General features: G+C 47.2%; 4 protein-coding genes and 1 pseudogene across 5 annotated transcripts in view; 2 read left to right on the forward strand and 3 right to left on the reverse strand.

Moving 5' to 3' along the window:
* Positions 1–548: 548 nt before the first annotated feature.
* CYC1 (cytochrome c1) lies at positions 549–2,949 on the reverse strand. Its single transcript, XM_080938840.1, has 7 exons — positions 2,771–2,949; positions 1,972–2,168; positions 1,761–1,887; positions 1,509–1,666; positions 1,264–1,424; positions 914–1,014; positions 549–831 (listed from the first exon to the last, which is right to left on the reverse strand). Exons 1-7 carry the CDS (start codon positions 2,897–2,899, stop codon positions 727–729), a joined length of 978 nt encoding a protein of 325 aa, XP_080794966.1. The 5' UTR covers positions 2,900–2,949; the 3' UTR covers positions 549–726.
* Positions 2,950–10,239: 7,290 nt separating this feature from the next.
* Positions 10,240–13,993, reverse strand: GPAA1 (glycosylphosphatidylinositol anchor attachment 1). The gene is made up of 12 exons (XM_080939702.1): positions 13,847–13,993; positions 13,062–13,241; positions 12,868–12,979; positions 12,516–12,663; positions 12,337–12,438; positions 12,054–12,250; positions 11,784–11,980; positions 11,542–11,695; positions 11,277–11,372; positions 10,938–11,128; positions 10,681–10,851; positions 10,240–10,557 (listed from the first exon to the last, which is right to left on the reverse strand). Exons 1-12 carry the CDS (start codon positions 13,918–13,920, stop codon positions 10,314–10,316), a joined length of 1,866 nt encoding a protein of 621 aa, XP_080795828.1. The 5' UTR covers positions 13,921–13,993; the 3' UTR covers positions 10,240–10,313.
* A 192-nt stretch (positions 13,994–14,185) lies between these two features.
* OPLAH (5-oxoprolinase, ATP-hydrolysing) overlaps positions 14,186–24,274 on the forward strand; it is a 33,625-nt gene continuing 23,536 nt past the window's right edge. Inside the window, exon 1 of the mRNA XM_080939259.1 lies at positions 14,186–14,291. The gene's annotated coding sequence lies outside the window, so the exon portion shown is untranslated. The remainder of the gene's footprint in view (positions 14,292–24,274) is intronic.
* On the reverse strand, positions 14,723–17,691 carry EXOSC4 (exosome component 4). The gene is made up of 3 exons (XM_080939322.1): positions 17,455–17,691; positions 15,932–16,138; positions 14,723–15,822 (listed from the first exon to the last, which is right to left on the reverse strand). The coding sequence occupies exons 1-3, from the start codon at positions 17,623–17,625 to the stop codon at positions 15,463–15,465; spliced, it is 738 nt and encodes a 245-aa protein (XP_080795448.1). The 5' UTR covers positions 17,626–17,691; the 3' UTR covers positions 14,723–15,462.
* Positions 19,010–19,992, forward strand: LOC308438399 (transcription elongation factor A protein-like 8; annotated as a pseudogene). The gene is made up of 2 exons: positions 19,010–19,014; positions 19,662–19,992. The product of its transcript is annotated as a transcription elongation factor A protein-like 8 (transcript).

Raw genomic sequence — 24,274 nt, forward strand, 5'->3', positions numbered from 1 at the left:
TTACTCCCAATTGCTTGACATGTCTGAGAAATTTCCCATCCTACCCAGTGCTGCTGTTCCAGATCTGCTGGCTAAAGGCTATTTTCTCAGTATGGAAGTAGAATTGTTCACACTCACAATAGCCCCGTTCTATCTCCCCCAAGGCACACCCATGGTGCTGCCTTTTTCTTTTAAAAAAAAAAAATTGAGATTTAAAAAGAAAAGTACATGGGTGTTTTTCCTATATGGACACCTTTGTACCATGCTCACACAGTGCCTTTGAAGGCCAAAGGAGGGTGTTAGAGCCCCCAGGACTGGAGTTGAATATGGTTTTAAGCCACTGTGTGAGTGCTGGGAACTGAACCCAGGTCCTCTGGAAGAGCAGATAGTGCTCTTAACCACTAAGCCATCTCTCCCATGCAAACAGTAATGCTCTTAGCCAGCTTTTGCATTCTGGTCCATATCAATAACTCTCATACTGAGCAGTACAGAAAACAATATTGTGGAGAAATATGGGTTCCAGGGTTCCACAGAAATGTGTGTTTCAGTCATTGAACAGCTAAAATGTGTATGTTGAGAAACTTAATTTATTCCCACAATGAGGGCTGAAGGAAGATCAGAAGCAAGAGTCTGGTCTCCTGGCCCTTGTTATCTGATGAAAAGGGACCAGGCCTGAAAAGGCCTTGGACTGTTCCTGGGCTGCTGAGAGCTTGTTTAGGCAGGATGACAAGCAGATACTGAACAGGGTCACTTGGGTGGCCGATAAGCCAGCTTTCGACTCTTCAGGACTGACCACTTATGCCGCTTCATGGCATAGGTCAGGGGCAGCAGCAAGCCCATCATCAACAACATCTGGGAACAAAGAAAGCTCAGAAAAGATATACAGGAAAGACCCCTTTTCATTGCCCACTGTGACGCTTGCCCAACCCTTTACCTTGAGCCCCATGCGTTTTCGATGGTCATGCTCTGGCTCTGATGCCCAGCGTAGGAAGGTGGCAACATCCTTGGCTACTTGTGACATGGTAGCTGGGGTGCCTGAGCCAAGAACAAATAGTGAGGTTACCTTTGGGAGCTTGGGTGAATCCAGGGTAATCCTCCGTGCACAGAAGCACGATTAGCCATATCCACTGCTTCAAAGGGATAGGAACCATACAGGAATAAGAAAGAAAGCTGTCCTCAAAGCCTTTTTAGATATGCAGTCAACAAGCACTCTGGGTAAGAAGACCCGGGAATATCAGGGAAGCATGCTAAGGAGAGGACCCATAGTAAAGGACGGATACTCACCATCGTCATACTCCAAGACTTCTGTGTAGATGGGAGGAGCCATGCCAATGGCCTGGCCAGGAAAGTAAGGGTTGAAATAGAGGCCTTCTCGCAATGACACCCCAGTGGGGGGCTCACAGTAGCCAGTAAGCAAGGAAAATACATAGTCCTCACCACCATGCCTAGAACCAGACCAATGGCTTAGTCTTTAGCACAAGGCTGACTTCCCTCCGTTTCTAGCCCCACATTCTGGGCAGCCCAAGTACCTAGCTCGAACGATGTAGCTGAGGTCAGGGGGTAAAGCCCCATTGTTAGCAGCTCTTGCAGCCTCAGGGTTGGGGTATGGTTTTGGAAAATAGTCAGACAGCTTCCCTGGCCGCATGAACATCTCTCCATCGTCATTAGGGCCATCCTGGACCTCCACCTGTCACCAAGAACCCCACCACAATCTTTCAGTCCCTCACAGTTAAAGCCAGTCCCCTGTATCCACCTTTGCTTGAGCCCCCCTACCCCCGCACCTCCTCAGCCAGCGCCTTAGCTTCCTCCTCCGTGTAGCACACTCCCACCAGGTGGCGGTAAGCCACATAATCCATGCTGTGACAGGAAGAGCACACTTGCTTGTATACCTGGAAACCCCTACGAATGCTAAAGAGAGAAAAAGGATTAGAGGAACTGAAGATTCCAATTCACCCAGAAACTTCCACCCCCAGCCCGCCGCTACACACCCACCTGGCATGGTCCAAGGAGGAGAGGAGGCCACGGTGAGACCATGGGTAGCTGGGGGGGTGCAGCTCCAGGTCACTGGCACTCACAGCAGAATGAAGGGCCACCGCTAGCCCTGCACCCCCTGCTGCCAGCATGCCCAACGCTGACAGCATCACCTTTCGGCCTCGAGAAGGGCCAGACTTCGAGGACAAGGACACTGCCTGCAAGAGCCCCGCTCAGCACCTGCCAAAACCCCACCAGCCCACCTGGGGATCTGAATGAGCGCCCATCTCTTACGCTCAACCTCCACCCAGCACTGGCCACCACCGCCTGTAGAGTGCCAAAGGCACACTATGCCCAATGCCTGCTGGATCCCTTACTGCAGCTGACTCCTTGGCCACAGCTCGGCTCTGTAGGGCAAATGAAGAATGCTCGCGGAACTTAAACCAAGAGACAAGCCTAAGACCAAGAGTACTGCAGCAGACCAAGGTCACCCGCAGCCCGCTGAGGTCAAGCTGGGGTCACTTCAGGACATCAGCCAGGTCAAGACAGCTGGCCTCCGGAGTCGTTCTGGGCAAGCCCTTCCAGGAATCTTCCGTCCCCACCCCACCATAGCCGGACCCTGGGCTCAAAGCAACTAGCCCTGTCGTTACAAGGCGTGGGCACCCAGACTGGCTTCCCGAGTGTGCCGGCCCGTCAGCGGGGACCGGGGCGAGTCGTAGGAGGAACGTAGATGACCGATATCAGCGCGCGCCCGGAGCCTCCCCGCCGTGACCTTCAGGGCTGAGGGGCGCGCGATGGAAGGGCCCGTGCCAGTACTCACCTGCGGTGTCCGCAATGGAAGATGCCGGGGCCGCGCGCCGCCCAGCAGGCCCGGAGCACTTGCACCTGGAAGTCCCACGCCCCGCGGGCCCAGCACCGACCGGCGAAGCGAAGCCGCTGCCGCCGCCATGTCGGCCCTCTTTGGTGCGGCCGCCGTTCCCGTCGGCCCCTGCGGACCGACGAGAACTCAGACCACGCGAGAGTAACAGTGGGCGGGCCTAGGCGGAGCTGCTAGGGATCTGTCCATCAGTGGACCCGGGCTGTCCCTGGTCCCGCATCTGTATTTCAGGTTGAGCCTGGCCGCAACTCTAACTACAATAACATCTGTGAGGGGTTTTGTTTGTTTCTCCTAGCTTCTCTACTATATTCCCAGTTCCTTCACCTTTGCCCTGCGGATCCCGCCCCTCCAGCTGAGCCACCGGACAGTCTTCTGAGAGCTAAGAGTGGCTTGCTCATCCATACTCAGTGTGGGGTTAGTTGTGACTCTCTACGAGCTCCCCTGCTCTACAGGCGACCTGGCAGAGAAACACTCCCTGACTAAATTTCTTTTAAATCCTCATATAAATTCCATTTTCTCACTGAGAACATATCTAAGTGGGGGTACCTGTCCATCATGAAGATAAGCTGCACCTCCTTTTGGATGTAAGCTCTTTAAAGTAAGGGGCTGATCACTGTAGCACTAGGTGCTACTTTTTAAAAAATCTAAATTGACACTGTGTTTCAGTGGTTTGAAGTTCTGCAATTAGGAATTTCTCCTTTGCTGTTACCTTTAGGGTGAATCTAATGATGAGTTTAGCCACATGAAGCAATTTATCTGATATATCAATTTTCAAGAAACAAGACTTATAAACTGGAAATGAAAAAATAAATTATTATTAACATAAACTATCCCCGAGAAAGCCCTGCCTTAGACTCAAATTTTCTGTTCTCAAAATATTCGAAGTATTGAAGGATGCTTAATTTAAAGGATGTAATTCAGTTATGTGTTTGCCTAGTGTGTACAAAACTTTGGGTTCCAAATCCAACACACATATATGCTCCCCCATATTAAAAAGAAAAACTAACTTTTAAAGTACAGTAAAACACAAAAATGAACAAAACTGGCCTGTGGCTTCTCTGTATAATTTCACCATTAGGGAAGCTGAAGTAGGAGTACTGCCAAGAACTCAAGGCCAGCCTGAGCTACATAAAGAATACCAGGCCAGCCAAGACAATGCAGTAAGAACAGCAAACAGAGATAGCTGGACCTCTAAGGCCAGCCTGGTCTACAGAGTGGGTACCAAGACAGCCAGGGCTACACAGAGAAACCCTGTCTTAAAAAAAAAAAAAAAAAAAAAAAAACCCAGCAAAAACGCTAATGAGACGCCTCATCACGTAAGGGTGATTGCCACCAAGCTGGAGGATCTGAGTTCAGATCCTGGAATCTACATGATAGAAGCTGAGAACTGATCTCTGTAGATTGTCCTCTGATTTCCACATATATGCCATGGCATGCATGCAAACACACACACACACACACACACACACACACACATATGCACACACATACCATGAATATAAAATAAAATAAAAATAAAGCTCAGCATGGTAGTATAGTTCTTTAATCCCAACACTTGGATTTCTTGTTTGTGTTTTGTAATGGCTTTGATGTAGAAAATCTTGGGGAACAATTTTTAAAAGTTTCAGAAAAGCACAGTCTAAATAGCTGAGTCAGGGACTTTTTGAAGTCTGGGAACAAGAACAATGGTAGTCCATCTAGCACTAGTAGCCTTTCTTGCTAGAGAACAAGATGATGATCAATTTCTCGTACCCACTTTTGCCCTCTGCTTCCCGATATGATTTAATAAAAATTGTTAATGAGTAGATGTGCACCGAGGATTTAAAATAGAAATGACTGATTGTTTTTTATATATAAAATTTAGATTTTAATAATATTGCTTTTAAGATAAATAATGATTGATCCTTTCTTTGTAACAGCAAATTGCAACCTACCAGTAAGAGAAACTATGAAAAAAAATGCCTTGCTTGCTTACACTTGGTTAATCTATTAACAAGTTACTTAGATACGATTGTATGTAGGTTCTTGGGAATCATTTTTCTTTCACCTATATTATATAAAATATTTAATCATGTAACGGTATTAAGGAACATGCTGTTTTCAATTCTAGGAATTATTCACCTAAAGAAAAAGAGAATATAACTACATTGTAATTTTTATATTGCTTGGAAGATTTTGCTGAAATATAAGCTATGGGAGAAGAAATAAAGTTGTTGGAGCTTTGATTTACCAACTGTGTGTGAGTGTGTGTGTTAGAGCTTTGCTTTACCAACTGTGTGTGAGTGTGTGTGTTAGAGCTTTGCTTTACCAACTGTGTGTGAGTGTGTGTGTTAGAGCTTTGCTTTACCAACTGTGTGTGTGTGTGTTGGAGCTTTGCTTTACCAACTGTGTGTGTGTGTGTGTGTGTGTGTGAGAGAGAGAGAGAGAGAGAGAGAGAGAGAGAGAGAGAGAGAGAGAGAGAGAGAGAGATCCCCTTTGGATGGCTCCAGAGACTTGTTTGCTACCAGTAGAGGGCATCAGATCCCTTCATACCATGTGGGTGCTGGGAATTGAACTCAAGACCTCTGGAAGGGTGCCCTGAGCCATCTTCCCACCAGTAGTGCTGAGCCATCTCACCAGTCCCTAGATTTTTAAGCATAACAGGTATTTTTACTCACTGGGAAATCTCTCTGATCCCAATGGCTAAATATAAAACTATATGGACTCCTGGAAGATACAGTAATAAGTGTTAATAATTTTTGGATTATGCAATGGTTTCTTTCTTTTCTTCTTCTCCTATTTTCTTTTTGGTTTGTTTGTTTGGGACAGGGTTTCTCTCTATGTAGCCCTGGATATTCTCAACACTCATTCTGTAGACCAGGCTGGCCTTGAACCCACAGAAATTTTCTTGCCTTTGCCTCCCAAATTCTGTAGCACTACTACCTAGCCTAGTTTTAAGCAAATAGTTTCTTAAACAGGACACCAAAAAATGTAAATAACCAAAGAAACAATAAAGTAGACTTCTTAGATTATTTTTCTTGAATCAAATAACTCTCAAAAATATAGAGCCATGATGGAGCTAAAGAGATCCCTAAAAGGCTAAGAGCACTGGCTGCATTTCCACAGGACCCAATTCAATTCCCAGCACCCACATGGCAGCTCATAATCATTTGTAACTCCAGCCCCAGAGGATCTGGGATAAAAGGTGTGAGCCACAACTCCTGGCTCAGAACTTCTACAACGTAATAAAAACAAGGAAAAGTGGGTTAGATGGCTCAGGGATTGGCTGATTTATTGTTGCTAAAATAGCAACGTGTGATCTAGAGATGAAAAGTAAAAGCTGGGTGGTGGTGGCTTGCATCTTTAATCTCCAGTACTTGGGAGGCAGTGGCAGGTGGGATTTTGTGAGCTGGAGGCCAGCTGGTCTACAGAGCAAGTTCCAGACTAGTCAGAGATACACAGTAACCCTTTTTTGAAAAAAAAAAAAAAAAAAAAAAAAAAAAAAAAAAAAAAAAAAAAAAAAACAAGAAAAAGAAAAATCTACACAAGAAGGATAGAAAGTAGCCATAAACACAAGAGAAGATGATCATAGCACTAACTAGTAGAGAACTACAAGCCAAAGCTCCACTCTGACAAGACTTCACACCCACTAGACATGGCTGTTGGCCACAAGACGAATAGCAGCAGGTACTGATTAGAGCCTTTTTCGGTTTTCTAGTCCAGTGAAGAGACACCATGCCCAAGGTACTTTCATAACAGAAAGCACTTAATCGGAGACTTGCTTATAATTTCAGATGGTGAGTTCATGACTACCATGGCGGGAAGCAAGGCATCAGACAAGCAAGTATGGCACTAAAGCAGCAGCTGAGAGCTCATATCATCTGAAAGTTGGAAGCAGAGAGGGAGTAACTGGGCCTGACCTGGCTTTTGAAACCTCAAAACTCAGCTAGGTAGCATAGCAGTGGTTCCTAACTTTAATCCCAGCAGAGGCAATCGGATCTTTTTGAGTTTGAGGTCAGCCTGGTCTACGGAGTTCCAGGACAGCCAGGGCTACATGAAAAATTCCTATCTTGAAAAACCAATAAAAGAAAAAAAAAAAGAAAAAGAAAAAAGAAAAGGAAGAAAGGGAGGGAGGGAGAAAGGAAGAAAGAGAAAGAAAGAACCTCAAAACTCACCTTTCACCTGACTTCCCTTTAACAAGGCCCAACCTCCTAATCCTTCTCAAAACAATTCCACCAACTGGGGAAATAGTTTGAAAACTTTTTCCTGTAAGACCCCCCCCCCCACAAATTTACAAACTTACTTACTCAAGAAAGGGAACTCATGACCTAATACCAAAATCTAACTTGGTGGACTACTGTATTTGTCTGTTTTTGTAGACAGGGTTTCTCTGCTTAGCCATGGCTGTACTAGAACTCCTTCTGTAGACCAGGCTGGCTTTGACCTCATAAGAACCTGCCTGCCTCTGCCTCCCAAGTGCTGGGATTAAAGCTGTGTGTGCTACCACTACCTCATTGAACTACTGCATTTTATATTATTTTCTAACAGGAGTAGAGGTGAGGAATCACAGGAGCAAGGTTGACACAAAAGCAGCTATCTGGCTGAAAAGAACCACCCACACACCTTGATGGCTCATAAAAGCTGTATCTCTGAGGTATGCTCTCCCAGGCCACTGAATATGTTCAAGAATCTTGTTACAGAGGCTCCTCCTTAGCAGTTTCCGGCTTCTATGATCCTGAAAAGGAACTTGTACAGTTCAGCTTTCTTTCATAATAAAGTACGCTTACTTCCCAAATCTCATGAGCCTTCCTCTCTTCTTTAGAATGAATGTTTTAGTTTGAAGGAATTGAAGCCATCTCTAAACATATGCCCAATTAAAATGTCCAGAAGCTGTGCAGACTTAGTGGCCCACACCTTTAATCCTAGCATTTGGGAGGCTGAAGCAGGAGGGTTGCTGAGAATTCCAGGCCAACCTGATTATAAGGTGAGACTCTGTCTCAGAAAGAAAAGAAGTATGTCCACACAAAAGTTTGGACATGAATACTTACATCAAAATTATTCTTAATAGCGCAAGACAGAAACAACCCCCTATATGTCTACCTGCTGATGAATGGATAGACAAAACATGGCATCCCCGTATGGGTGAACTTTTTAATCCCAATGTGAGAGGTGAAGCATTGGTAAAATGCTTCACCGATGGGCCTTGTGCTCATCACATTAAGTAGAAGTCAGACACAAAAGACCACCCACACATGATTCCATTCTTATGAACACCCTAAGCAGGCAAATACACGGAAGCAGAAAGCAGACTAATTCTGTCAGTGGCTGGAAGGGGAAGGGAGGATGGGCAGTGAGTGCAGAGGGGTACAGAGATTTTTGGGGGTGATAACAACATTTTTCCATGGCAGTTGCGAGCTGATTGCCGGCTTGGAAGACAAGTGAGCAGTTTGAGTACCTTGGGGAAAGTGGCTATTCAGTGAGGAGCTACACACTCAGTTTGTCACAACTCTGTCATGGCTGAACAGCACCATGGCAATGCCTACTGAGCAGGCATGTTAGTTTCATTCAAGGTGACCTGCTCACATCCAAGTTGAACCCTGTGACAAGAGCCAAAATGGAACACCAGAGGACAAGTAAAAATGTCAGGCCCCTCCCCCAACAACACATTTAGGACTTTACCTAGTCCTGTCACAACTCAATTACACCTTTATGATCTTTGTGTCATATACACAGACTAGGCCCAAAATACTCCTGAATCAGGCTGTGTGCTAGGATAACAGACATGACCCATCACACCATGTGCTGTTGTTTTGACAGTGTTTCCCTATGTTGCCTCAAACTACGAGGCTTATGTGATCCTCTTGTCTCAAGGCCTTCCAAACAGCTAGGACCATATGCACACACCATCTTGCCTACTCACTGTTCCCTCTTTCTAAAGATTCACTATGTAACCTAGACTAGCCTCAAACTTGTGGTCCCCCTGCTTCTTCAAAGAGGGCTGGAATTATTATGGTTACATTGCTATGACTAGCTACCTCACATTTTGAAAAATGCACACGATATTAGTGAAAATTAAGACAAATACCTACCTCCTCAACAAGATTTATTTTGATTGTTTCTTCTCAATATTCATATAGATGAAAAATGCTTGATATGTTCAGGACATGTGAAATGACTGTTTAGCTTTCTCCCTGTGTATATGCCCCAAATGTGTGTGTTTTAAATATATATATATATACACATACACACATATATATACATACATATATATACACACACACACACATATATACATATATATATTTGTTTTAAGTGACTGCTAAAGTTCTGTTAAAAACTGCTAAGGCCAAGGCCAAGCCACAATGCAGGGAGGGAAATTCTGTACTAGATGAGAGCTCAGAGACAAAAGGCACACAGGCAAGTCTTCCTAGCCAGAAGGGGACAGCCTGTACTTTACCCAGAAAATAGCACTCCAGAGTGCAAAGGAAGGAAGCAAGCAGGAATGGAGTAGGGTCTAAAGGGCCAAAGATGGCAACTTAATGGCAGGGCTACTTGCCTCAGCGGTTTCCATACAGTCTTTCCATATGTAAGCCATGGACTCCTACCAGGTAGATCAGTGGTTTCCTCCAGGGACTCCCAAAGAAACTTTAAAAGTTTATTTAAAAATTTATCCCATGATGTGTCTCCAAACTAGCCACCAAAGTTTCTGACATGATCCCAACATGTCAGAAGGAGCCATACTTCTTTCCTTCTTCCATAAAAGGTACTGTCATTCCTTCTGGGGATCCCGTCACAACTACCTGCTTCCTTCTGTGTTGGCTAGCCAGTGTTACCCTGCTTTGGGGCTCTTTTCTCTTTCAGTCTATTGCTTCTGGATATTGGTTAGACCTCGAGCACCAACTTTACCTCTAGTGGGCACCTCACCTTGGCTTGTGCTACTTTAAGTGGAGCCTGATGCTTCTATTCCACATAAAGCCCACACTAAAGAACTATATGCTAGAAACACGGCCCAAACCCTGAATCTCCTAAGAATCCAGATCCTTTGTCCTTTCAGCTCAGAACTAAAGATGGTGTTTTGAAGTCTCTGGATATCATAGCTACTGTCAGGCCCTCAAACCCAGGCTGCAGATTATCTCACTGCCCAGAATCGCTTCTAGCAAAGCACAGGATGGCACTGTGCAGACACATGGGCCGGCCTACCTGCAGATCGCCTGCAGGACTGCATAGTAAGCTGGGGGTGGGTTTCCATTTCCACTTGCCCTTTCAGTGCCCCACTGAGGCTCTCCTCCAGATGTTGATGGGACCAGGCTCCCACTCCTGCTACCAGGAGAGAAACATCTGAGAATACAAGGGTGGTTCCTCCAAAGAGGTGAGTGGGAACGCCAACCCAATTGCCAGGGGCTCCAAGAAGACAGTGGTACAAGATCCCAAAGTACACAAACAGAGTACTTGTTTATTTTCCAGGGAGGAGGTAGAACAGAGGCTTGGGGATCCCTTCCCAGAGACCTCACTTCCAGAAGAGAACATTCCAGAAGAGCAGCCAGCAAGGATACAGACCCAAGGCCAGTATTGGGAAGAGGAGGGCACCATAGGTGTAGTGTTCCAGCACACCCTGGGCCAGTGCGGTCAGGAAGAGCTGCCAACCTTCTGCCAAAGACAGTGGTACCTCCTGCAGCTCCCGCCACAGGAATAGGCTCCCGAGGAGTGTGACTGCTGGGCTGGTCACTACCAGCAGGGCAGCATAGAGTGTCCTGGGTAGAAGGGCAACATTTGAGTATTCACCATGAGGGATGCCAGCAAGTGAATAACCTCACTGGGCTCGACCCTGAGGAGGGGCAAAGGCACCAGTGGAGAAGAGGTTGACCAGCACGTACCGGGGGCCATGGGGCTTGGTGAGTGCAGCAGCAGGTACCATGGTGGCAGCCAGCAGGAAGCCCAGGGAGAAATTGAGGAGAGCAATGCAACCCAGCTGCAGTGCCAGGTAGATCAGGGCCACCAGTTTCAGTGCCATCCAGCCCCTGTCTGGGACCTGTGAGCTGACCACTCTACAAGGTAAGAGGTTCAAGGGCAGTCCAGAATCCATCTAAGTATCCAGGGGGCCCGCCTCTGCCTGTCCAGCCCAGCTGCTCACCGGTGGGTGTTGTGCGGAAGGGCTAGGCCGGCTACGTAAATCGCCAGCAGCGTTAACACGACAGCCTCCGCTTCAGCCACTGGGAAATGCTGAGTAGCTATATGTTGGCCCAGCACAGGCAGGAAATAGAGGGCCAAACCCATGGCCTGAGAGATCAGCAGGGGTGCCATAAGTGATGCCAGGCCCACACCCTGCAGAGCACATGGGTACTTGGAGTTAGGCCAGAGGCACAGGGGCACCCGAAGGACTCATGTCACACATCCGACTGAGGGTAGCAACAGAAAGCACTGCTGGGGACACTTAAAAACCCACCCTAAGAGCAGTAGAGTACAATATCACCTGTGTTGCCAAGAGTGGAGACCCAGGGCTAGGGGCCTTCCCAGCCTCCTCGGGGTTCACTCCGGCCTCGTGTAACTGCATCCACAGCTCCAGAGCATAGACTAAGTCAAGGACCCCAACAAGACACTAGATGGGATTTGCTTGAGGGGAGATCTTAGGCTCACTTCCCCACCCCTACAGTACGATGAAGGACTATCCCCCCTTTATAATGAAAGGGATCCGAGTTTGGTCACGAGTGAGGATCGAGAACGAGATGGGAGGATATCTTGAGTCCAAGGACCAGGAGCAGGAAGCCCGTGGCAGGCATGTAGAGTCCGATGGAGACGAAGCGGGAGAGGGCAGGCAGCAGATAGAAGAAGAATGACTGGTGTAGACGCTCCAGGAGGTGGTTGAGCTTGCGGAACATGCCCTCCAGAGCCCTGTCAGGAGCACACCCAGGTCAGGACCAGCCCTCCTCTCACCCCAGCTACATACTGCCCCAAGCACGGGAAGGGTCTGGAGACTTACTTGCCCACTGCCACCAAATCATACTTGTATTGGCGGAAGCTGTTGATGCCACGCAGGGTTAGGGCCTCCACGCCATAGCGCAGAAAAAGGCCATGGGGGCCGTGGGGCCGGCCAGAGGCCTGCCTCAGCACCATGAGTAGCAGTGTCTGCAGACCCTGCAATGGCCCGTCGAGTGATGTCCAGTCCTGGGGCTGCAGCTTTGGAGGCATGGGAACAGGATCAGACTCACCCCTTCTCACAGGCCCCATGCTCCCAAGCAGGGGGTCCCACCTTGCCCTGGAGTGTACATAGCAGCCCCCCTTTCTGGCAGAAGGTCTGGAAGAGGTTGAGCAGATCAAGGTTGGGCAGCTGACCGTTGAGTCCCTCCACAGTCACATCAAGGCTGGTGACAACATCACTGCTCAGCTCCAGAGCTATGGCTGCCTGGATGGCTCCAGCCCTGCCCTGCAGGGGAGATGACTGTATGCCTGTAGGAGCAAGCAGTGAACACTAGAGGGGGTACAAGAGATGACAAGTGACCCCGAAAGAAGAGCAAGACTAGGGTAACACCTACCTGTAACATTAATGTCGTGGTAGGCTTCAAGCCAAGCCTCGGTGCCCAGAAGATCATGTTCTGTTACCAGGAAAATTATATCTTTGGCCCAGTAAATCTGCCCTGAAAGCCAGAGGCAGGGTCAGCAAGGGCCTGGGGAATTGGTCAAACCTTCCCTGACCAAAGCCCCAGAGCCTCACCTCGGAAATGGGCAGCCAGTGCCAACAACAACCCCACAGCCTGGCTGTTGGTGGAGTCTGGACCGCAGGGTACAGTAAGTACCAGAGACTCAGTACTGGCAGCACGTGGGGCCCGCAGGATGCCATACACATTGGTACCTGACACCATCTGCACAAAGTGTTAAGGAGAAAGCCTCAGCAGACTCTACAGAAGACAGGCTGAAACCTGCCTTTTTTCCCTGGCACTACAATGTCCACCACCAGGTCTTCAGACCATCCCTCCCAGAGTTTCCAGGGCACTTCAACAAGACACCCAACCCAGGCCACCCTTCCAATGTGTTTTTCTCCCAGGCACAGCCCTTTCCCTCAATACATAGCGCTCATGGGTCTCATCCGGGAAGGGTAGTTTTCGGGAGAAGCTTTGAGTGTAGACCTCCAGCCCTACGGATCGCATCGACCGTTCCAGCCATGCCACTGGCAGGGTCCTGGAGACACAAAGATAGCCTCAAGTAGAGCTCCCTGGTCTCGGCCTCCCCTGGGATCCCCAGCCCGCTGCTAGGCACTCACCCTAGCTTCTTGCGGTGGGCAGCGAAGTCCCGGGCAAAGCTCCGGGCACGGTCTCCACCTATAAACTGCTCCTCCACCATGGTGGAGCCCATGGCATTTTCGGACATGTAAGTGCGCTGGGTTAGCGGCGGAAAAGCCAGGGCCAAAAACCAGGCGATGCCAGCCACGTAGCTCAGCACACTGTGAGAGGGTACAGAGGGAGACCGGGAATTAGTTCGACTTGGAAAGCTGGTTCGTGGATTCCACCATGCCCCAGAGGGTCCAGAGGGATGGTCCAAGCTATTAACTGGAGCTCAGCGGTTAAGTGCACTGACTCTTTTCCAAAGGTCCTGAATTCAATTCCCAGCAACCACATGGTGGCTCACAACCATCTGCAAAGGGATCTGATGCCCTCTTCTGGGCTGTCTGAAAACAGCTACAGTGTATTCACATAAATAAAACAAAACAAAAAACAAAAACAGCCGAAACCGGGTGGTGGTGGCCCATGCCGTTAATCCTAGCATTCAGGAGAAAGAGGCAGGCGCAGGCAGATCTCTGAGTTCGAGGTCAGTCTGGTCTACAGAGCGAGTTCCAGGACAACCAGGGTTACACAGAGAAATCCTGCCTCTGGCGGAGGAAAAATAAAAGACCCTAGACGCTTTATCAGAGATGGATAGGAACTAGAATCCCAAGCTCAGTGCCTGAGTGACACTTGCAAGGAGAGCGCAGACCCTGGAACAGTAGGCGCTAGTGGAACCACAGCAGTTCGTGTTCCCGCGAGGCCCGCCCCCTGTACCCGCCCTCACCAGAGAGGAGCGTTTAGGCGCAAGACGATGCGGGCGAGCGCGCGCCGGCGCACCGGGTCCGACAGGAGACCCATGGCGGGGCGCGGGGCTCTGCTCTCGCCGCAGCTTGACACCTCCAAGCGCAGGGTTCCTGTCAGACCCGGCGCCCCGTGCTGTCTTTATTTCCGGTCCCAGGATCCGTCGCGCCACTACGCTTGGAAGCGGCAGATGTCATTGGAAACCGCATTTTGCGCATGCTCACAACAGAGGTCGCCAGCTCCGCGCTTGCTCAGAGCTGCAGTAGGCTGGAGAATTACAGGATGCAGTCACGGCCAGTGGGCGGAACTGGAACGTGGGGTGGTGAAGCTCCGGGGCGAGCAGCTGGAAGGGCAAGACATTGGCGCAACTCAAGACAGCAGCAGCAGTGTGCCGGCCTAAAGGTTCTTCTCGGAAGTGTGTAACACAGGTGGGTAGAACGGCGAAAAGACTGATGTCTGCTGAAGTGAGATATTGAGTAACTGTTATAGCTATGACTTAAGGGCCCCATGTGAACTGAGGACCCGTTGTTGAATCATTTCTATGGATGCTGTGAACTCTAACAGTGGGTTCACTGGCACAGTGGGCGAGTTGGTGGCCAGAGAAGTGTGGTGGTGGATAAAGGCAGTTTCTCTAAAAGGGTGTAGAAGTAAGGGTCTAAAGCTGAGAGGCAACAAAGGTTTGCTTTTCTAGAGCCCAAAGAGGCCGGAAAGAAAGCATCAGTCCAGTGGTACTTAACATTCTAACCTTTAATAGTTCTTCATGTTGAGGTGTCCCGCAACCATAAAATTTGCTGATACTGCATAACTAACTTTGCTGTTATGTCATAATATCCACAAGTTGAGAACCAAACCACTGCTTTAGTCTAACCTTACATCTCTTAATGATGGGCACCCACAGCCAGCTGAGCTACCTTATATCCCTGATGGGCTGTGTAAGCATGGTACATTTCTTAGTCAGAAGGGCATGAGTGAGGAACATGGTGATTGGAGAAACTAATTTGTAAGCTGACTTCATCTTGAGCCTGCTTGTTCCCGGTTTAAATTGTGGTTAAAAGATATCACAGTTCCAGGAAAAAACTGCTCAGGGCCAGAGCCAATCAGGGAAATAGAGGGAAAGTGCCTAAAATTTCAAAGGTTACAGATAAAATTGTTCATCACTGACTCTATGCACCAAGATAATGTTTGCCAAATAAGGCAACTGAAAGGTTGGAGACCCAGCTGCCTGCTCAACCCTTGCCAAATAAGGCAACTGCTGTGCTAGAGACCCCCATTCCCTGCCCAAACTGGTATAAAAACCATTCCTAATCGAGGCTCAAGATCTCAGCACAAATCTGATGTGTTGGAGGATTCTGAGGATCCAAGCTCAAGCATAAATAAAGTCTCTGCTTTTGCATATAAATTCAGACTCCTGGTGGTCTTTGCCCTACTATCTGGGCATACACAACAAGAGCACTCTTGTTCTTCCAGCACAAGTGCTCTCTCCACTTAGGAACTGCACTGAAACTGCTCTGCAGGGCTCTGAGCTGCTCTGAAGTGCTGCACAGTAAGGTGTGTTCAGGAGAGGAACAGGCTTTTATTCTGGATATGGGTGGTTGGCACTCAGTCCCCCAGTAAGATAGAGGCCTCCTGCACATGCTGCCGGACAACACGGTCCAGCAGAGTGTGCACATCTCGGGCTGCCTGGGCAGCAGCCTCTAGCACCTGCTCCAGGTGGTCCTCATGCAGCCTCGAATCCATCTCCAGCAGTGCAATCTGGCCGGAGGCTGGCAGCAGGGCCAGGGCTAGCTGGGGCCCTCCAGCTGCTTCTTCCACGTGGCTGAGGTCTGCTAGTGCTGTGCCATCCACAAAGCCAGCCGAACATGCACATACAAAGTCCCGCATAGGTATCCCAGCATCCATCACTGCTAGCGTGGCTGCATTCACACATGCTGCATAGGTCCCACCATCTGCTTGTAGTACCTGCAGGGGGCATCAAGACATCAGACCTCTAGTCCTCCAGCAACTCAGGCAGATCTCATACCCGTAAGCTCCGCCCCAGGGGAGTGGTTTGAGGCTGCAGGTAACTCACCTGCACATAGATGTCAATCTGAGATCGTGGGTGCAGCTGTGTGAGGATAGCTGCCTCGAAGGTCTGGCGTAGCTGTAGCCCCATCTCACAAGACTTCCGGTCTCCATGGGGCCTTCGCTTGCGCTCACCTGTGCTGAAGGTTGCTGAACTGTACTGACAGTTCACTAGAGCTCGGTCAGGCAGGGCTCGAGACCGGGAGCCCCGGATCTGGAGGAAAAAGAATGAATGAGCCAGGCCTGCCTACCTCCCGGGTCACACTTGATGGCTCAACTTTCCTCCTCTTTCTAAAGAGCTTCAGAAAGCAGCAGCTACACTGGCTCCAAATCATAGCTGTGGGGGAGGGGCTACTTTTCAGCCTAAGCCACATCATTGTCGCCTTTGGCAGACAACAATTTGTTCTTCAGTTGCTCCATTTCCTCCCAAATTACTCCCACCATGTTTACAAACATCTAATTTGACTATGTCACCTACACACTAATATTTCACTTACCTTCCAGAAGCTTCCCATCACATGTAAAAGAAAATCACAATTTCCCTGACCTTCAAATCTCTGGGTCCTCACCTCCTTGGTAACCACTCAACTTTATTTGATTGACTGTCCCTCTACCTACCAATAGTCTGCCCACATGTGTTCTATACCTGATCATCATCCTGGCTTCCACCTAGAAAGCTGAGCTCTATATGCTAGCAAACTTTAAAACACGCATGTTTTTGCCGGCCTTCCTACAGCACTGAGACACAGCAATAAAGGCAGACAATTTAGTGTCCCTGTCTTGGTAGTTTATATTCCAGCAGAGAAGCAAGCGACGTGGAAGACCCAGGAAAATCGATGTAAGAGGTGCAGAAATAGCCTGATAGGCTTTTTCCCCCCCAACAAGATCTCGGAATACTGAGCTGAAAGAACAGGGAGTGAGTGTTTTGCCAGGCTGGCTGAGGCACCTCAGAGGCGATGCGGGCAGCCCAAGAGAAAAGATAGGACCCACTGAAACGGTAGAGTAAATCTGCACGAGTTAGGTCTACTCCCTTGACATGCGGCCACGAGCAACCCCCTCCCACGACAAATCATAGTGGCTGTGGACAACTTGATGCAGCCTCATATCCCACACTTGGGATTAAAACAAAAATATATTCACATAACATAAGCGGATCCCTAGAGAAACCAATATTCTTAGTACATCATGGGCCCTAATACTTTATACAAATTTGAGGACCATGTCTGGGATGCAATTTGCTGAGAGGTCTCAGAACTCAGGGTATAATTATATTCATGGCTTAGAGGATGTAACACAAAGGATTGAAATGGAAGTCAGCTAAGGGAAAGAGCTCGCAGATGCTCGCACATCATTTCCCCTACAACACGTTGGGACAGTGTGGTGAGATGCTTTCTGCCAGGGAGGCCTACAAAGCGAGACTCAGATGGAATTTTAGTGCATTGCTGCATAGGCGGAGAAGTTAAGCCATAAAATTTAGGTCTACTCCATCGACGTGCGGCCTCGAGCCCCCAGTCCCTGCCGCTTACTCGCCTCGTGAGGCCCGTAGACCACCGCCAGTGCCTTGGTGTTGCCCTGCTCGATATAAGCGGAGCCATCGGCCTGCGCAAACACGCCCATCCGCGCCTGGATCTTGCGCAGCTCCCCTGCGCGGCGACCGTCTATCCGGTAACCCTGATCGGACAGGAGCTCCAGTCCCGCCATGTTGTGCAGCCCTCGCTCCGCCTCCGAGAGTAAGACCCCTTAGTCCCTGGGCCTCCGGGACTACGACTTCCGTCGGTCCTCTTCCTTTTAAGTCTCGGTAAACTATAACTTCCGGTAAACTAGTCCCTTTCCGGTCCAAGGGCTCGTAGCATCCCCGGTTTTCTGATTGTACGATTTACGTAGTTCAGTTCCGGGAAACCGAAGGTCCGAGCTGAGCCAGTTTTTGCAGCTCCTCTGGGGTGGTTGGAGTAGATATGCCATGAAGACCGACTTCTCTTTCCGGACGTCTTCGGCTTGTTAGAGGCGCTGGTCCCAGCATTTTATTGTACAAATGTTTACCTGCTTGTATGTCTTTTCATCACATGTGTGCTTAGTGCTGCGGAGGTTAGAAGAGGGCATCAGATCCCCTAGAACAGGAATTACAGGCAGCTGTGAATAACTGTGCAGGGATTCGAACCTGGTTCTCTGCTTTTTTTTTTTTTTTTTTTTTTTTTTTTTGTCTTTCACCCATGTGGTTTTTACTATGGTCACTTTATCCAAGCACACTTTTTTGTTCCACATACGCGTGATTATTATCTTTGTGACACAGTTTTAGTTTAGTTTTTTTTTTTTTCTTTTCTTTTTTTCATTTGCTTGGTTAAATCCATAAGTTTCCCTCCCTTACCTTGGCCAGTAAATTTTCTCTATTGTCTGAATGCAAGCACAAAGTGCCTGCCGTTGTATATGTGCATCTTTATAGTATGGAGTTCTGATTATTTTTAAAGATTCAGTCATTTAGGATACCCTTTTTTGGAGTGTTTTCACTCAATATGAAATCCATAGTCCTGAGATTTTTGTTGTTGTGTTTGTTGGAGGAGGGCATTTTGTCGTTGTTGTTGTTTGGTTGGTTTTTGTTTTTTATTTATTTTTTTGTTTTGTTTTGTTTTTGGAGACAGGATTTCTCTTTGTAGCCTTTGTTGTTCTGAAACTTCCTCTGTAAACCAGGCTGGACTTGAACTCACAGATCTGCCTGCCTCTGCTCTGAGTGCTGGTATCAGAGGCATGGGCTGGTATCACCTGATTGTTGTTGCTATTTAAAATCTTGATATATATTTCAGGTTGGCCTCAAACTAACAATCTTTTAACTGTCATCTCTTTAGACCTCAATCTAGGGTTGCTTGTTTGGTCTTTTCTTTCTTTCTTTCTTTCTTTCTTTCTTTTTCTTTTTCTTTTTTTGAGACAGGGTTTCTTCATGTAGCCCTGCCTGTCCTAGAACTCGCTCTAAAGACCAGACTGGCCTTGAACTCACTACCTCCCAAATGCTAGAACTAAAGGCCTGTGCCACCACTGTCCAGCTTTGAGGTTTTTCTTAATCCAACCAAGTTGACTATCAAAATTAAGCATCATGGTGTAGGTGTATATTTTGGCTACTTTATTGTGTTCTTATATCTACCACCTTTCCTACCCTTATTCCACCCTAATCCCTTTCAAACCCTGCCCCCTCCAAAACTAGGTAGGAGAGAAAGGTTTGAGGAGAAAAAGGGTGTAGATTTCTTTAGACTACTGCTTGCTAATTAGTGGTATTGAGTTCCTAGGGCATCCAGCAACTAAGCAATAGCAAAACCAGCAAATGCAACAGCAGGAACTACCAGCAGCAGGGGGAGCAGCAAGCAGTAGCTGCTGGCCCCTTTCAGGGCTCTCACATTTATACCCTCTCAAGTGTCCCCAGACTTCCAAACATAAGCTATTTACAGTTGGCAAAAGTCACCCCCCTTCTAGAGTATGAGACAAATCATTGTGGCTGTAGAAAATCTGAAGCAGCCCCATATCCCATACTTGGGATTAAAACAAAAACATTCACACAACATAACAGAGTCCTTAAAGAAACCAATATTCTGAGCTCAGTCCTGCTATAGAAGAGTGGCCCTGCTACTTCCAGGACTCTTGGTTTTTTGGGGGAGCTCGACATAATCAAGGTGCAAGAAGAGAGGAAAATCTCCAGATACCTACAGGATTAAGAAAAAAACATAATCAACACTCAAAAGTCTCTTGAGAAGAACAAAGGAACACCCCCAGAACACCCCAAAAGCAGATGAAGGCCATCCTTCCGAAGATCCACCACAGCAGACAGGAGGAGATCTTCCGGCTTTGGAGAAAATGTGAGGGAGGAAACTGATGGAAACTTAGAGGAGAGCCTGCTGAGCCCAGCCCAGAGCCTAAGGAGGACACTCCCGAAACACATCTGAACCCTGAAGAAGTGATAAGGGAGTAGTTGAGTTGGAAAGGCTTAGGGAAGAGATAAGAAGAGTAAGAAACAAGTTGGTGCTAATGCATTGGAAGCAAAGACGTTCCCCAAGTCGTCCTTACCCTGTGTGCTTCAGGCCTTGAAGTCGTTTGTCTCTGATATTGAAATGTGGCTGCTGCTTTCTTTCTCTTAGCATTTTCTGATGTATATTTGAACTTCATTTCACTTTTCATAATAGATACCTGGCGGTATTTTCTTTTAGATAGTTTCGTTGTTACCAGCATCTCATTGGATTTCAGGTTTTTGATCCATTTTTTCATGTTTATCTTTCAGTTGGAAAGTTTCACACTTATGCATGGAAATACACAATTAAACAGCAGATTGAAAAGCAGCATATTTAGGATCAGCTCACATATATAGGAAAATTCCTAATTATGTGTGTACATGTATAACTATACGTATCAAAAACATAACAGTGCTTATTTTTGGTGTGGCATGTTTGACTTTTGCCTTTTGCTTATGTTGATTTTTCTTAATGAACAAGTGTCTCACAAAAAAAACTGCAGATTTTTTCATAAGTGGGAGTTAGTTGAAATGAATTTGTAACCAGCTTGTAGAGGCAATAAAGGCACTAAACTCTTGATGAACTATTAAAAAGAAATGTGTAAACCTGGAATTACCTCTGGATTGCTTAGCCAGGGGAATAAAACTGGCAATCATTATAGGCAAAAAGAAAAAAAAAGAAAAGAAAAAGAAAGAAACCAATATTTTCAGTACATCATGGGCCCTAATACTTTATACAAATTTGAGGGCCGTGTTAGGGATGTAATTTGCTGAGAGGTCTCAGAACTTAGGGTATAATTATATTCATGACACAAAGGATTGAAATGGAAGTCAGCCAAGGGAAAGAGCTCGAAGATGCTCACACATTATTTCCCCTACAACACGTTGGGACAATGTGGTGAGATGCTTTCTGCCAGGGAGGCCTACAGAGAGACACTCAGTGATGGGATTTTAGTGCACTGCTGCATAGGCGTGCTCGGCTGGGCAGGCACTCGAAATTCCAACTCCCAGAGGTGAAGCTACTGTTCAGCATGAGATGTATTTGTTTATACAAACAGTTGACTCACAGCAATCCATTCTTATCAGGGAATGATGGGCATCCCCCCAACACTGCGTGCCCAGGCACCAGTAACTTTGCATTTCGAAGAGTAATCTTAGGCCCTCTGTCCGGGTTGATTCCTTTTTTCACCAGACGCTCTAAAAGCAGGATTACAAAGCTGGAGATCTAGAATTAAGCAAATAAAATGAGAAAATAGTCCGGCATGCAGTAAAACATTTAAAGTTGATAAATACTATATTGTAAAAAGAAAACAAAAACAGTTACCTAAGTACCTGATATAATTAACTGTACCAAGTTCCCCTAGCTTGATGAATGTGCCCAAAGCCTGTAAAGATAATACTTTTATGATAGCACCTTCTACATAAAGAGAGAAAGTAACTTCTCTTCTTTTTTAAGTATTTTTTTAAAGATTTATTTATTTATTATATATTAAGTATACTGTAGCTGTCTTCAGACACACCAGAAGAGGGCATCAGTTCTCATAACTGATGGTTGTGAGCCACCATATGGTTGCTGGGATTTGAACTTGGGACCTCTGGAAGAGCAAGCACTGAGCCATCTCTCCAGCTCCCGTAACTTTTCTTCTAATACAGTTTTTTTTTTTTTTTTTTTTTTTTTGAGACTGGGTCTCACGTAACCTATGGTGGCCTCAAATTTGCATCATAGCCCAGATGAACTTAATATTCATTTTTTTGTTAATTTCATACATTTTATACAATGTATCATGATCATACATCCCATTAACCCCCATTTCTTCCCTACACACTTACTAACACCCCTCTTCCCAGCTAGTTTCCCTTCTTGATACAGTTTGTGCTTGTGCTGGTTGTCTGTCATAGCTATGAATGCTGTGTGGGCATGACTCAAAAGCCATGTTATATCCAGAGGACAGTGTTCTATTGTGGTCCTCCCAATCCTTCAGCACTTACAGTCTCTCCAGCCCCTCCTCGCTGATGCTTCCTAGGTCTTGGAGGAGCAATACAAATGTCCTACCTTGAAATTTGAAATTCTGATTATAGGTGCTGAGATTATAGGTGGTGCCATTGTACCTAGCTCCAAATTTTTTGAGATAATTATGGAATTGGGCTGGCTCGGGATTAAGAGCACTTGCTGCTCTTGCAGTCTTAATGGATTCATTCAGAGAACATTTTATTTTAAAGCAATTATTTGGTGTTTGTGTTGCTGTGACCTGCATGTCTTTGGGGTTGAGCTGACCAGACTGACAGGAAATGAAGAAACCCCAGGCACAAACAGAAACACTGGGACCGGGTGGGACATGGACTCTGATGGTGGCAAACCAGCAGCTCAGAAACTCAGAGCCTTTAAAATACAAAGCAAATGAAGGTTAGCTAATCTCTGTAGAGGAGCTGTGTAGGGGAACAGTCTCAGGCTGCAGTCATTGGAGGAAGACTCTGTACATGGACCAGGGGAAGTCCTTGCCATTTCCTGTGGTCTGAGGTACTGGGGTCATTCATGTGGCTGTGCTTGAGTCAACAATACAAGGTTACTCTGACTTCATCTGTTCCCCATAACATAAGTTTACAATTTGTGGTTTTAAAAAGACTCAGTAGTAGTTCTATGAGACAGGATCGTACCATATAGCCCCAGATGGTCTGGAACTCACTGTTAAGAGCAAACTGGCCTCCTTCAAACTCAGAAATCTATCTTCCTCTCTAGTGCAGAAATTACAGGCACACAGCACCATATCAGCCTGTTATTCCTTGCTAATTCTGTGTATATCTGAGTATGTGCCCATGAGTGTGCCCATGAGTGTAGGTTACAATGGAGTCCAGAGAAAAGGCCATCGGATCGCTGGAGCTGGAGTCACAGATAGCTGTGAGTCACACCAACTCAGATGCTGGGGACTAAACTTGGAAGAGCAACTTTCTGTGCAAGAGCAGTAGCATGTGTTCAAATCCCTGGGCGTCACTTTAGGGCCAGTCTTACCTAGAGGGGTAGCACATTTGCATGTTAATGAGATGGGTGTGCTTGCTTCCTTTAACAGAAAGAGCTAGCAACAACGTGTCTCTTTGACACTAGTACATCGTGTTTTTAGAGTTGATTGCTTTTCTGATTTTATAACTTAAAGTGCTGAGAGTGCTACTTTGAATAAATATATTAAAAAAAAAAAAAAACAGAATTATGTTCAGGGCCACTTTAGAAATTATTGAAAAACGTTACCCTAATCCCAAGCCAACATTCATTTAACAGATGTTTACAAAACTCAAGCCAACAACTCAAACGGTTTAAAATTAAGCATGCTGGGCTGGTAAGCAAGGTGGAGAGTAGCGGGTTAGAGTACTTTACAGGATCTCCGGCAACCCAGGTCCAATTCCTGGGATCCATATGGAAGAAAGAACTGACTCCTCCAGCTTGTCCTTTGAATGCCACACAGTGGCCACACTCACACTCACAAAATGAATGAGCACAGGGCAGGGGGAGCAGCACAGGGCAGGGGGAGCAGCACAGGGCAGGGGGAGCAGCACAGGGCAGGAGGAGCAGCATAGGGCAGGGGGAGCAGCACAGGGCAGGAGGAGCAGCACAGGGCAGGGGGAGCAGCACAGGGCAGGGGGAGCAGCACAGGGCAGGGGGAGCAGCACAGGGCAGGGGGAGCAGCACAGGGCAGGGGGAGCAGCACAGGGCAGGGGGAGCAGCACAGGGCAGGGGGAGCAGCACAGGGCAGGGGGAGCAGCACAGGGCAGGGGTGAGATGGCTCATGTTTCTTCATTTCTCTTGTTGCCAGGAGTGATGACTGAGTTCAGTCTCTGTGACCCGGAGGGTAGAAGCAAAGAGAGAACAGACTCCTGAAAGTCCTCTGACCTTCACATGCATGCTTCACCTTGTCTTCTGAGTGTACACACCCCCATCAACCCCCCCAACACACACACACACTCACACTAAAAACCATCCCAGATTGAGGAGAAAATGGCTTAGGTGCTAAGTATTTGTTGCAGGGTCAGATCTCAAGAAACCCACGCAAGTGCTGGTTGGGTGTGGCAGCCTGCCTGGAATTCCACCCAGGAGGAGACAAGGGGCTCCTTAGAGCGGGCTAGCAGGACTAGCTGTGTTGCTGAACTCTGGGTTTAGTTGAAAGCCCCTGTGAAGTTCTGCCTCCATGGATGAAGCTGAAGAGCAGTCAAAAATGATTTCTGACATTGATCTATCGTCTCCACATATATGTACAGACATGTAGACATGTGCATGTGTGCCCACATAGATGCATACACATGAATAATTGAAATAGAAAAATAAATAAATAAAATTAAACATCCTAACACAATCCAGGCCAAAGACAGAGTAAT

Source organism: Micromys minutus (genome assembly GCF_963924665.1).
Source record: "Micromys minutus genome assembly, chromosome: 27".
In the NCBI taxonomy this organism is placed as follows: domain Eukaryota; kingdom Metazoa; phylum Chordata; class Mammalia; order Rodentia; family Muridae; genus Micromys; species Micromys minutus.

Excerpts from the sequence above, each read along its gene's own strand:
- CYC1 (XM_080938840.1), bottom strand. The coding sequence starts at position 2,899 with ATGGCGGCGGCAGCGGCTTCGCTTCGCCGGTCGGTGCTGGGCCCGCGG. Across the intron at positions 1,888-1,971 it reads TCCTCCTTGGACCATGCCAG|CATTCGTAGGGGTTTCCAGG; the intron begins GTGGGTGTGTAG and ends TTCTCTCTTTAG. Across the intron at positions 832-913 it reads GAAAACGCATGGGGCTCAAG|ATGTTGTTGATGATGGGCTT; the intron begins GTAAAGGGTTGG and ends CTTTGTTCCCAG.
- GPAA1 (XM_080939702.1), bottom strand. The coding sequence starts at position 13,920 with ATGGGTCTCCTGTCGGACCCGGTGCGCCGGCGCGCGCTCGCCCGCATC. Across the intron at positions 13,242-13,846 it reads CGCCTAAACGCTCCTCTCTG|TGTGCTGAGCTACGTGGCTG; the intron begins GTGAGGGCGGGT and ends ACCCTCTCACAG. Across the intron at positions 12,980-13,061 it reads GCCCACCGCAAGAAGCTAGG|GACCCTGCCAGTGGCATGGC; the intron begins GTGAGTGCCTAG and ends TTGTGTCTCCAG.
- EXOSC4 (XM_080939322.1), bottom strand. The coding sequence starts at position 17,625 with ATGGCGGGACTGGAGCTCCTGTCCGATCAGGGTTACCGGATAGACGGT. Across the intron at positions 16,139-17,454 it reads TGGTCTACGGGCCTCACGAG|ATCCGGGGCTCCCGGTCTCG; the intron begins GCGAGTAAGCGG and ends TTTTTCCTCCAG. Across the intron at positions 15,823-15,931 it reads AGATTGACATCTATGTGCAG|GTACTACAAGCAGATGGTGG; the intron begins GTGAGTTACCTG and ends TGCCCCCTGCAG.